Source organism: Oncorhynchus clarkii, chromosome 27, assembly GCF_045791955.1.
Source record: "Oncorhynchus clarkii lewisi isolate Uvic-CL-2024 chromosome 27, UVic_Ocla_1.0, whole genome shotgun sequence".
NCBI classification, from domain to species: Eukaryota; Metazoa; Chordata; class Actinopteri; order Salmoniformes; family Salmonidae; genus Oncorhynchus; species Oncorhynchus clarkii.
Window position 1 is genome coordinate 8,376,902 of NC_092173.1, and position 14,041 is coordinate 8,390,942.

At 41.0% G+C, this 14,041-nt stretch overlaps 1 protein-coding gene across 1 annotated transcript; it reads right to left on the reverse strand.

Moving 5' to 3' along the window:
* Window positions 1-9,170, reverse strand: LOC139385402 (echinoderm microtubule-associated protein-like 1). The gene is made up of 4 exons (XM_071130466.1): window positions 9,032-9,170; window positions 1,046-1,252; window positions 342-474; window positions 1-109 (listed from the first exon to the last, which is right to left on the reverse strand). Exons 1-4 carry the CDS (start codon window positions 9,168-9,170, stop codon window positions 1-3), a joined length of 588 nt encoding a protein of 195 aa, XP_070986567.1.
* Between the last annotated feature and the right edge of the window lie 4,871 nt (window positions 9,171-14,041).

Consider the following 14,041-nt stretch of genomic DNA (forward strand, 5'->3'; position numbering starts at 1 on the left):
TCACCTGCTCCTGCCACATGTGGAGCTGCTTGACGAGGTGGTTCTGCTTCTGCTGTCAGACACCATCTCTCTCCTGACAGTGGACAGACGCTCGGTCGACATGCTCTTCCTAGTTGGGGAGAATAGGTGAGAGGGAGAGGAAAAAGACGAGAGGTGGAAAGAGGGGGAGGGTGAAGAGTGAACAAGGATATTGAGAGGGATATGAAATGTCTCCGGTCATAGGTTTGCAGTGCAGACTGTAGATTCAACGCCACACTGCCACCCTAAGGCTGGGCTTGGAAATGCACAATAGAAGGATACCAAGAAAAACAGTATTAGATCCACACATTCGGATGTCTTACCTTTTGATGGACTGCAACACTTCCTTTTTGGGAGAAGAGGGGGAGGAAGGGTATCCCCCCATCTGTTTCTGCTGGACATAACCATTGCTGAGAGTGAGAGGCTTGGATGGTAAGGCTTGCAAGAGTTGGCGCACTGGCATCAAAAGAGGGAGAGAAGAATGGTTCAGTAAACAGACCTTTGTTGTTGAAGTTTTTCCAATTCGACAATGCAAATTCTTACCAAAAACTACATACAGTACATGGTGTATCTCTCCATTGCAAGTTTTAAATACATTTAAAAATATATAAACTGTATAGTGATATTTCTTATATATCTCAGAAATAGGACAGACACTTCAGAACAAACTTCCTTAAATGATATATTTTTGACTTTCTTTATTCAATGCATTTCTTTGGGCCAAATTAAATGTTTAAATCAAATATTTTTTGTATATATATATATATATATATATATATATATGTATATTTTTGATACCTTAAGGGGTCCTACAATTCCAAATCAAATGGCTAAATTATCCTGGGTATGACAATCTTTAAAAAATTCCCCCTGGCTGGCAACTAACGCTCTCCACGCCTTGTGCATCAGGTTTATAATGCAACCTCCTCAGTAGAAGCTTCTAGACTCTCCTCTCCTATTACAGCTAGTACTGTACGTTGACGAGACTACGGTGGTCTAACGTGGTCCCAGGCTCCCAGCTCCTCACCCTTGGTGGGTGCGGCCACGGTAGGCCTCCTCCCCCCCGCTCCGGCCCCAGTCTGAGTCAGCTCCTCACAGCCGCCCAGTCTGCGCAGCGCGTCGGCCAGTGCAGCCTTCAGCAGCTGGATCTCATCCTCCTGCAACTGGACACGCTGCTCCAGGTGGGACAGGCGGTCGTCCACCTCCATGGTGCTGCCCGCAGAGACGTTGTCATCTGGGAGACAGGGAGAGAGAGGGAGGGGGAGAGAGGAGAGAGAGGGAGGGGGAGAGAGGAGAGAGAGGGAGAAGGAAAAACAGACAGAGACAGAGTCAGGGGGATGGAACAAAGGTGTTTTGTTGTTCACCCAGTACAAAAGCAGGAATTTGCATAATTCTCCAAGCTTTATGTGTTAGTTTTTGCTAATAAAGATGACACTAGGCTACTTCCTTGACAAACAATATGTTGGTCTTCAATTCCTACAGCAAAGAACAAAAATGACAGTGCAGTTCTGACATTAATTAAAAGCAGTATTTGCTTGAAACAAAATTGAGGCCAACCCCGTTTTGAAGACTTTACTCTTTTATGTGTTGTCAGTAGCACATCATACCTGACCCTAGTTCTAGCTCCATGGCGGCAGCAATTTGAAAAATAATATTATGCTGATTTGATTAGCGCGTTGAACCATGTCGCACATCTTACTTTAAAAACTCAGTGGATAGTGCGAAAATAATGACGTCATTTCTGACGTCAAATATGCACCGTCGCCAGCTAGACCCTAACCTCTCGTCCTTCACTGGGATGGCATCATGTGGCTGTCCAATTTAATCCTCTGTTCCAGCTCAAATGCTTAACTGTGCAATATCAGATAGGATGCCCTGTAACTGAAAGGTCTGACAATTCTTTCAAATGTCTTTCAACAAAACAATGCCATTAAAACAGATTTTGTGACAATGTAACAGAATGCTGTACATACATTATAATGTTGAGTTGACGACTGTTTGCCACTTGACAAAATTCCAGTGCTTGTTATCATCATATCCCATTCAATGGTGGAAACAGTACTCAATTGTCATACTTGAGTAAAAGTAAAGATACCTTAATAGAAAATGACTCAGTCACCCAGTAAAATACTACTTGAGTAAAAGTCTAAAAGTATTTGGTTTTAAATATACTTAAGCATCAAAAGTAAATGAAACTGCTAAAATGTACTTAAATATAAAAGTAAAAGTATAAATAATTTCAAGTTCCTTATATTAAGCAAATCAGACGGCACAGTTTTTATTTGATTTTTATTGACAGATAGCCAGGGGCACACTCCAGCAAACGAAGCATTTGTGTGTAGTGAGTCCGACAGATCATCAGAGGCAGTAGGGATGACCAGGGATGTTCTCTCGACCAGTGTGTGAATTTGTACAATTTTCCTGTCAGAATGTAAGTACATTTAGGTGTCAGGGAAAATGTATTGCGTAAAAAGTACATTATTTTCATTAGGAATGTAGTGAAGTAAAAATAAAAGTTGCAAAAATATCAATAGTAAAGTAAAATACAGATACCCAAAAAAACGACTTAAGTACTGTAGTACCTTAAAGTATATTTACTCAAGTACTTTACAACACTGATGCCATTCAAATGACCAAGAACCATTGTTAGATGAATGTGTCTTTGGAGAAGGATATGCAGTACTACCAACAGGATTTCTTAGTATAATGCTGCCCTGACTGACATGCCTATTTACTCTGCCTGTAACATGCCTGACCCAGTAGAACCAATTACCTCATCTCTCAGTCCGAAAGATTGTGGGAGAACCCACATTCAAATTGGGCATAGTTGAGAGTTTGACTTTAAAAATCCCAACACCTGTTAGATGTTTTTGATTCAGCAGGAGGGGAAATGAAAGAACATGTCAAACTCAAATCAAATTTTATTTGTCACGTGCGCCGAATACAACAGGTGTTGTATTACAGTGAAATGCTTACTTACAGGCTCTAACCAATAGTGCAAAAAAGGTGTTAGGTGAACAATAGGTAAGTAAAGAAATAAAACAACAGTAAAAAGACAGTAGCGAGGCTATATACAGTAGCGAGGCTATAAAAGTAGCGAGGCTACATACAGACAAAGTGACTATGCATACTGGATACTCCGGTTAGTCAGGCTGATTGAGGTAGTATGTACATGTAGATATGGTTAAAGTGACTATGCATATATGATGAACAGAGAGTAGCAGTAGTGTAAAAGAGGGGGGGTGGTGGGTGGCGGGACAAAATGCAGATAGCCCGGTTAGCCAATGCACTGGTTGGTCGGCCCAATTGAGGTTGTATGTACATGAATGTAAATTTAAAGTGACTATGCATACTGGATACTCCGACCAACATAAACAAATACCTATTTACTTGGCTGACGCTGTCAATTAACCATGGCGTGCTTTTATAACCTTGGTCACAATTTGAAATCTGCTGAGTAAAAGCATTGATAAAATTTCAATCGCCTCTGCAGCAAATGTCAATTACACTGCCTCTGAACGGCCAAGGTACAAAACAACTACATCTACGGGGGTTTACTCCACCATTCCCCATGTCAATAAAAAAAAAACTGATTGAATTGTTTCTGGTAATGAAGTAATTAAGTGTGATCATTCATTCATTTAAACCTACCTAATTTTTAAACAATGTTTCCACAGGAATGCCATCCCATTACTTTGTTAATGAAACAACCTTTCCCCTCGCACTTTACACGCAGTAGCTGTCCAACAGAACAGACTGCAGGCTTATGATGCGTACTCAATAACTTTCTCTTTATTGCCTCCAGCAGATGACACAGCACAGGCAAAGGACAGCTATAGCTAGCACAGTTAAAGCAGGTGGCAGCATGGCTACTAATGATATAATATGAAAATGACTAAATGGGGAGAGGAGAGAGGGAATGGAAGGGGAGGAGGGAAGGTTAGCTCTATGGCGTAAGGTGGAGAGGGATGAACCCCTGTGTGATGCGAGAGGACAATGGAGGTCAGGGCGAAAAGCAAAGCCTGCTGAAATATTCATTGGGCTCTGGAGTCTGCTTGCCTGTCCCTACCTGTCATGCTCAGTCACTCAGCCAGTCAGCCAGTCACTCAGTCAGTCTGACAGCCTGCTCTCCTCTCCTTAGCTCTCTTGGGGGGGTCCCGTGATGCCAAATCTGGGCTTCTTTCTGATGTAGGGTTTTCCCCTCGTCTCCTCTACAGCCAGTGCCTGTTCTGCCTCTCTCTCCCTGGACCAACCCCCCCCCTCCTTCTACTTATTCTCCTCCTCCTTTCTAGAAGTATATGCGGCTCACAAAGAGACAGGCAAGTCACTGTTTGTAACAGGACACTGCTCCCGGCAGTCCTGCCTCCACAGTGGCAGCAGCAGTGGATGCAGCCAGAGGCTGGCTTGGCTGGGGGCCAGACATTTACACCGCTGCAGAAACAGCCAGGCACAACCAGGAAGTGAGACTGCAGTGGGTGGAATCCGAGTCTCCTCCATTCATGACACACAAATGCACCCACGCACATGCGCATACAGAGAGAGAGAAAGAGAGAGAGAGAGAGATGTATGTATGTGCTCACATCAGGCACACCATGGCATGGCTGGAATCATACTGTACATAATATCGATGACAGAATGACAAACACAATTCAGCCCCCTGCCTTAATCTCCAAGGAAGTCACTGAGGTCTTCTCTATCAATAACACACACACACACCACTGGGACCAGGGTCTACATGAGTAACAATGTGAGCAAACCCTAGAGAGGGGATCGTACTACCTGCTGTTACACCATGTTGAGTCAATGGTTAATACACCTAAACACTGACCTGTAGGTATTAGATTTCATGACAGATGAGCCATGGTTGTTGCACGCAGTCTGAGGCAGTCAATAACACAAATGGGCCAGATGGTCACAAGTTAAAGTGTATTTACCTTTGCAAGCCTTTTACTATCTATTGTTTGCATTCATGATAATCAATAGCTTGTTGTGGGATAAAATACACCTGTACACAATTGCTATCTCAGCTGTTAAAGTACTTAACCTATAGTGACTGTAGGAGCTAAACTGTCGCTGTCACCACCAGCACCAGACAATTCAGAGTCCAGACTAGAGCTTTGGTCACAGACACAAAGGCAGCAACCAATCTACAGTAAAGGTCAACCCTGACCAAGATGGCTCCAAAGTCAATTCTACCTCCCTTTGGCAGAGAAGCTGAGCTGCTCCCCTCTGTATTCCACCGTCTGGGGTGATCTGCAGCCTGGAACCGATCCTAAGTCTGCAGCACATCCAGGCTACCCAGCTAGCACATTTGGTTCTTTGGAAGTTGTGGGAACATATGTTTTTGGTTTCACATTGGTTGCAGGAACGAATATGTTTCATGACCTGGTAAAACTGATCCTTTTTCAAATGTTTTTCCTCTTCTGGGAATGTTTACTTTTAGGTTGCTGTGAGGTTCTGAGTGTTTTAATCTGGTTCCTTTATTTCACTGCACCTATCTGGTGTATGTGACAATAAAACATCATGTATGTGAATTTTTTAATTTTTTATTATTAATGCTCTGAGAACAGAAATGATAGATTATGTGGAGGTTTAACTTAATTAAACTTCCTTTTTTCAATAGGACTTTTGATAACACAGCTAGCTTATGAGGTTAAAAAAATGAACTTCGAGCACAGATAGGACACATGGAAATTCATTTCCTTTGGCATTATTTATGCAAACATTTATTTTTTATAGCGACATGGTATCAGTGAGATTTAAACCTATAATCTTCTGTTCTCTAGCCATGGAAATTAGTCAACTGAGCCACCAGGATGTAGCTAGCATACCATGTTTTTTAAAGCATACAAAGCTGTTAATTTTAGTATTTTCAAACAGACACCATTTTAAAAGTGACTAGCAATCATTAAAGATCAGGTGTGGCCAATTAGTGGACACGGGACAACACACCTAAAGGAAAACTCAAAAGCAATATTTTGGCATTTGTTTGATTAGTCCACTGTTGATATAGTCCCAAAGTGTTTTGCAGGTCTTGACATAGAATTTCAACCAGATTTAAGTCAAAACTGTAACTCGGCCACTCAGGAACATTCACAGTCTTCTTGGTAAGCAACTCCAGTGCATATTTGGCCTTGTGTTATAGGTTATTGTCCTGCTGGAAGGTGAATTCATCTCCCAGTGTCTGGTGGAAAGCATACCGAACCAGCTTCTCCTCTAGGATTTTGCCTGTGCTAAAGGTCCATTACGTTTCTTTTAATATCCTGAAAAACTCCCCAGTCCTTAACGACTACAAGCATACCCATAACATGATGCAGCCACCACTATGCTTGAAAATATGGAGAGTGGTACTCAGAAATGTGTAGTATTGGATTTGCCCCAAACATAACACTTTCTATTCAGGAAAAAAAGTCATTACTTTGCCACATTTGTTGCAGTATTACTTTGGTGTCTTGTTGCAAACAGTATGCATGTTTTGAAATATGTGTATTCTGTACAGGCTTCCTTCTTTTCACTCTGTGAATTAGGTTAGCATTGTGGAGTAACTACAATTCTTATATCACAGCCATTAAACTCTGTAACTGTTTTAAAGTCACTATTGGCCTCATGGTGAAATCTCTGAGTGGTTTCCTTCCTCTCCGGCAACTGAGTTAGGAAGGATGCCTGTATCTTTGTAGTGACTGAGTGTATTGATACACCATCCAAAGTGTAATTAATAACTTCACCATGCTCAGTGATATTCAATGTCTGTTTAGTTGTTTTACCCATCTACCAATAGGTGCCATTATTTGCGAGGCATCGGAAATCCTCCATGGTCTTGGTGGTTGAATCGGTTTGAAATTCACTGCTCGACTGAGGGACCATACAGATAATTTTATGTGTGGGGTACAGAAATTAGGTACTAGTCATTCAAAAATAATTTTAAACACTATTATTGTACACAGAGTGAGTCCATGCAACATATTATGTGACTTGTTAAGCACATTTTTACTCCTGAACTTATTTTAGGCCATAACAAAGGGGTTAAGTACTTATTGACTGAAGACATTTCAGCTTTTCATTTATTACATTTGTAAATAAAATCGAAAAACATAATTCCACTTTGACATTATGGGATATTGTGTGTAATCTAAATGTAATACATTTTCAATTCAGGTTGTAACACAAACAAATGTGGAAAAAGTAAAGGGGTGTGAATACTTTCTGAAGGCACTGTACATAAGACAGAAGGTTACTTCTGCAAAAATCAAATTAGGGTAGTTGGTCGGGGTGGATAGTGTTAGCTAAGATGATTTTTGAAAAAAATATTACATCTTGAAACGCTGCAGTGTTTCTACAATATTTTCAAAATCATCAGATATGACACAGGTCTTCTTTTGAGAACTTTCCCGAAATTCAGGCTGTCATAATTACTATTATTGGTGAATGTATATGTTCCAGGTACAGCATCAGTGTCTACATTGTCAACAACCTTTCAGTATTCAGATTACAACACGCAAGAGAAATTCTGCAAAATGGCGGGGGCATTTTAGCTGCGGACATTGTTGTTCTATAGCAGATAAAAATTGATTGACTGCTCAAAAATGTGCATTTGTTACTATCTGCATGTTGTTCCTTGATCAAATGCAAAACATCATAACTGTCAGCGATGTTGTTTAATTTCAATTTAACATTATGGATTTTTTTATTATCAATTAATCAAGAAGCATAAATCAAAGAACAATGATACATGGAAAGTTATACAGATAATAGCAGATAAACAGTTGTACTGATAAATACAAATCAATAAGAAATATTCACAGTGACAACAGTGTATTTATCCTACTCCTGCTCCTTAAAACCAGTTGCATCTCTAGGGGCGCTATTTCATTTTTGGATAAAAAACGTTCCCGTTTTAAGCGCAATATTTTGTCACGAAAAGATGCTCGACTATGCATATTCTTGACAGTTTTGGAAAGATTTTGTCTGTAAGTGCCCCAGAACTCATTCTACAGGCGAAACCAAGATGATACGTCAAACAGGAAATGAGCAGAATTTCTGAAGCTCTGTTTTCTAATGTCTCCTTATATGGCTGTGAATGCGACAGGAATAAGCTTAGACCTTCTGCCGTTTCCCCAAGATGTCGGCAGCATTGTGACGTATTTGTAGGCATATCATTGGAAGATTGACCATAAGAGACTACATTTTCCAAGTGTCCGCCTGGTGTCCTGCGTCGAAACTGGTGCGCAAAGCCATGTGCAAGTATTTTTCCATTTGATTGAGAGGAGAAACCATGCTTCCACGAACGATATATCATCGAAGAGATATGTGAAAAACACCTTGAGGATTGATTCTAAACAACGTTTGCCATGTTTTCAGTCGATATTATGGAGTTAATTTGGAAAAAAGTTCACGTTTTGAGGACTGAATTTTCGTTTTTTTTTGGTAGCCAAATGTGATGTACAAAACGGAGCTATTTCTAATACACAAAGAATCTTTTTGGAAAAACTGAGCATCTGCTATCTAACTGAGAGTCTCCTCATTGAAAACATCAGAAGTTCTTCAAAGGTAAATTATTTTATTTGAAGGCTTTTATGTTTTTGTTGAAATGTTGCGTGCTGGATGCTAACGCTAATGCTAACGCTAAATGCTATGCTAGCTAGCTACTTTTACACAAATGATTGTTTTCCTATGGTTGAGAAGCATATTTTGAAAATCTGAGATGACAGTGTTGTTTACAAAAGGCTAAGCTTGAGAGATGGCATATTTATTTCATTTCATTTGCGATTTTCATGAAGTTGCGTTATGGTAATGAGCTTGAGTCTGTATTCACGATCCCGGATCCGGGATGGGGAGATCAGAAAGGTTAACTCCCAATCACTGTCAACATCTTAGACAGGGTTAGACAGTCAGATTAAACCAACCACATCCCCAGCTAGCCTGGCACCTAAGCTGTTTCAAATCAAACGGGAACATCTCACTGTACTTCACTTTAGAGAGAATGTTTCTGTTTAAACCAGGAAATGCTGTGAACTCTCTGTCTGGTTGGGTTTTAACAGCTCTGCCTCCCTGACAACCTCCACAAAGGCTAGAATGTCCCCGGTCTGGCGACCAGCATGATGGATGCCACTGGACTTTGATGCCTCGAACTCAGCGTCTGTGGTGTCCAACATGTCCTCGACAACAATCGACTTGCTAATCCTGTCGGTTGCTTGCTCAGTCATGTTTGGACCCAGGTCCTTCAAAAATGACTTCAAGACGCTGAGGAGTTCCAGGTGTAAGTCAAGAGGGTTATTCCTTCCCTTCACATTCTAGAACCTGTTCCAGGTAAGACTGTGTGCCAACAGAAGGGAAAGAGTGGCAATAACTTGCAAGGTCAGTAGAAGGGTACTGTAGGCATATTGGCTATGATCATAGGCCTTGTAGGACAACAGAGCTACAGTGTATAACCACAAAAACATCTCCCTACATGTTGGACAGGAAGAAGCCAAAGCTGAGTTTTGCCTCTGTTTTTTTTTGTGTGGTCCTCCTCACTAGACTTTGGTGTATTCATTACGGAAACGGTTTACCATTCAAGAACCAAATGGAAGCAAACAGAGCAGATGGAACGAAATGGGGAGGGACCTACCTGTTTATGTCCAATTGAATAAAATGTCCAATGAATGCCCAGAATAGAATGTCCAATAGAATTTACATTGGAGTAAACAGTTTGTTGCAAAACGTTTTGCAACAGACTAAACATTTTGCAACAGAATTTGCATAATGATTAAACTCCTGGTTGCATCTGGCACTGAATCCACTACCAAGTCATGAATGTTTTCTCCCTTGCTCCCTTGTTTTCTCCCTGATGGTTCTTCCTTGCTTTTCTCTATGAGTAAAAGAAAAACTGCAACCTGGCATACGGCATGGGAGATGCTTCCTCGGTAGAGGTTGGCCCCTGGACATATTGCTGACACCGGTGGCAATGTCAGTGATGTCACCAAACATGATGAATATGTCCACGATTTGTGACACAGAGACAAGCAGTCAGCTCCTCGTCACATCAGGCGAACCACTAATGATGTGGTTGGGAATTAAACAGTTTGGGACATCTCTTAATACAAATTCAAAAAAGTGTAATAACGACAATGATAAATACATATTAGTTAATGACAAAAGAACTATGATATTTAAAAAATATAATTAAAAAAAATTAAATTGTAAAGGTACCAATTGTAATTGTTTTCTAGGATAAAAATATATTCTCATATGTTGGACATTTTCAAGCATTTAATTTTTACTTATACACTACTAGCTAGCTAGTTAGCTAGCTAGGAGTCCAATTAATGTTCAACATAACGTGGACTTAATTAATATTAAATTATGTATAATTACCATTTGCATGTAACATGAACCTTCTCCACAACAATCCTCATGATGTTCTCCATACACTGTTGATGCCAGCATATTCCACCACTTGTTGTTCAGCAACCAAGACTCTGGGTTACTGAAAACCTGGCAACGTCCATGGATCCCCAGCAGTGATCCCCAGTTTCACAACCTCTCTGATCTGGTCCTCCATGAAGGGCGACCAACGGCGACAACAACGAGTATTGGGTTCTTGATCCACAGATTATTAGAGGATGCTGATTGGTCCGGCCATACGGTGGATAGAAGGGAGGGGCTCAAACGGTTTGACTCTTGTCGTGGCCAGACTGCATCCGTGTAGCCAAACATAATGTAAGCTCGCGAGGTCAGGGTGGTTCGCAATAGGCTAGAACATTACAAACATTGAAATTAGATGTAACCATATTTGATATTTTAGGAAACGTTCTTGTTAAAGTAATGAAATACCAAGAAAATAATGATTTTGTTTAGGTCAATTTACTTAAATGTGCTGAGAATGTTCCAAAGCCAAGCAACTATCCTGCGCCATTCCCAGAAAGTTGTGGGAAGGTTGTATGTAAAATAACCATCGGACAACCACACTCTCACCAAGCTCTAAGAAACATATGGTTCTTGGAACGTTATGTGCTAGCTGGGTAGGCATTGGCCATGGGAGACCCTGGCAGGACACCCAGGCTGGGTACTGGGCATACCAGACTCTGCCATGGGAAATATCTACCCAGACTTACAGGGTCAGGACAGCCTGGCCATTTGAACAGATGACATGTCTCTCTCCATGTCTGTCCACCTGTCACTGAATATGATTTTATAGTAGGCTATCTTCTACTTATAGGCTATATGTAGACCTACATGTAGCCCAATACACAGAACCTCTGAGTTTCACAGATTTTTGTTAATTGAATACCTTGCAAATCTATTTAGATATGCTACACTCACACACTGCTTACATGGCAAACGAGGCGTTGATGCATAAGTGGATTTGTGAACTATGTGAAAATGTATTGGATAGCATGGGTGCATCAAATTTAAATAAATACTTTACCGTATAAGACATTACCGATAGTGTGTTGTTTGTTTTCTTCTGACACAGTGGACACTGGACATGCATGAACCTGGTCTTGTGATGTGGCCAGTTACAGCATCATTGCATCAGTTTTTCTTTGATTATGCTGTAATGTTATGATTGCTCTTTACAGTCATGTCCAGCCCCTGCTGCTCCTCAAAAAGTGAACACCATTCTCTAATTTACAACACAGTGAGATGAAGCCACAACAGTGTACTTCATCTTCCACTCTCCTCTGGAAGGCAATTCAACTTAATCTGAAACAGTGAAACCATAATATGCAAATAGTTCCGCTGTTAAATATCATAGAGATAGCCTATCTGTTTCCCCCCCAGCCGGATAATGTTTTACATATAGTCAAAGAGGGTTGGCAGGACGACCATAGGCTACACAAGAGCCATATATGTTTCTAAATAAATGGCTCTGGGTTACACCTATCAATCACAAAAAAAACAGTGAGTGAACATGAAGTTCATGACAGCCTGCTGGATGGATAGATCCTAGATCATTCTAACGATGCAAGCTAACATTCTATTCAACAATCTGTAGCTCGAGGCACATCTCTGTTTCGTGTAGACTGGTATGAAACCTGCAAACAGGTGCATGAAAACCTTAGTCCCACCACCGTGTGCCACGGTTCATATCAAAACCGGTCGACTTAGATGCCACCAGTCAAAGGTGAACTCACCATTGCAGTACTGGAGAAGGAGTGAAGTGGTATCATAAAGGTTCCCACATGATGAAGCGATCCTCTCCGACATTTCTTTCTTTTCAAGCAGACCCGTCACCTCCCCTTCTTGCAGCCTCCTTATCCACACGTCTTTCCACCCCACTTCTCCACATCCAGAAACCCTCAACACCTTTCGCTGTCTGTCGCTCACCAGCCAGACTACCGTCTGCTCTCCGTATCTGTTACTATAGCAACAGCCTCACCATTGAGTTTGCCAACCATTCGGAGGTGAGGGGAGGGGGGCACGTGACAGTTAGGACGCGTTCGTAAATTCGCTCTGGCTATCTACTCCGATTTCAGAGCACTCTCGTCTGAGTGTGCTAGAGCGCAGGCTTTAACTGATGAATTTACGAACGCTCAACACCAGTTGAATATGACCGGTGTCAGTAACGTTGGAAAAAAAAGATTAATCAAATTGTTGCCAGCAGCACAGTTACAGTCACCAACGCTCTGGATAACATGAAAATAGCTCTGCTATAGGGTAACGTTATGTACAATGGTCAGAGTGAGGTGTCTTCTCATTTATGTCTGGAAGTAGCTAGCAAGCTAGCTAACTTTAGCCAGTTAGCTTGGGCGCTTGACTGCCGTTGTGAGGTCAGAACACTTGGATCAACCCTCCTCCTCGGCCACGCTCCGAAGGCGAAACGCTCTGAATTTACTAACGGACAATCTGACAAAGCTCTGAATTTAAGAGCGCGCCCTGAGCGCTCCAGAGTGAATTTACGAACGCACCCTTATATGATACCTGTATAGAAACATAATTACCTCAAAGGACAATTTGGGATTATTCAATGTGTAGAATGAGGGGATAACTCGGCGCAAAATCTGTTTTCTCTAGAAGGTGGGGTTTGTTGTGTTTTTCGCTTATCAAGCGAGTAGTTTGTGTCAAAAGAAATGTAATGGCTTATTTGATCACATACACGTTTTTTTCTAATAATTATGTTGTTACGGGTGTAATGATATAAGTAGGACACGGCAACTTTAAGAAAAAAAAACAATTTATGTCGGAGTATTGCCTGGTCGTCACTAGTTACCATAGCCACAAAGTCATAAACCCCGCCTATTTCTACAATTTCTCTTCTTAAAATGTGATTTTAATAAATCTAACCGTAACCAAGCTAACTGTATGCCTAACCCTAACCTTGAATTAAAGCCAAACAGCACATTTTAGTTGTCATGAATTTGAACTTCTACGATATAGCCGCGATATTTTGACATTGTGACAGGTAACTAACTAACTAGTGGAAACAGTTGTGCCTGTTGATCACACGCGTATCTGCCCTAAACATTGGCTAGAATGGTCCCACCTGATCTTGCCTCCTCTGACCAAGTACAGCAGTAGAGATGGAATGGGATTCTCCAATGTGAGCTGTAGATGTTAAATATTTCTGTGTTTTGTTCTGAACCTGTTTTATACTTTCTATTCCTCCTGATTTACTACTACTGTTAATAGCACAACAATAAACTTTGTTTTAATCTTTTATAGGGCTGGTTTTCCAGACTCAAATGAATACTACTGGACTAGAAAGCATGCTCGATGGAGAATCTCTATGCCATTGGAACTGAATGTGTGGCTGTAGAAACTAGCCCATAAAGGAGTCTAAGATAAACTCCAATACCTAGTAAAATTAAAATAAAAAAATAAAAACATGACTGCAGTGTGCAATCCGGGGCCGGGCTCAACGTTCGACCCCGCCCACTTGTTTTTATCTGAGGTTTGAGTCATACACTGAATCCAAACACACGTTTGCGCAAGCCACACGTTGAATACAAATAGATTTCATTTTTGAAGATCGTATGAAATATTATATAAAGTACCAGCAGATGTGTTGTAACACTTTTTGCTTCATGCTATATTTGAGACA

Excerpts from the sequence above, each read along its gene's own strand:
- LOC139385402 (XM_071130466.1), bottom strand. The coding sequence starts at position 9,170 with ATGTTGGACACCACAGACGCTGAGTTCGAGGCATCAAAGTCCAGTGGC. Across the intron at positions 475-1,045 it reads CGTGGCCGCACCCACCAAGG|TGCGCCAACTCTTGCAAGCC; the intron begins GTGAGGAGCTGG and ends TTTTGATGCCAG. Across the intron at positions 110-341 it reads GTGTTGCAGTCCATCAAAAG|GAAGAGCATGTCGACCGAGC; the intron begins GTAAGACATCCG and ends CTCCCCAACTAG.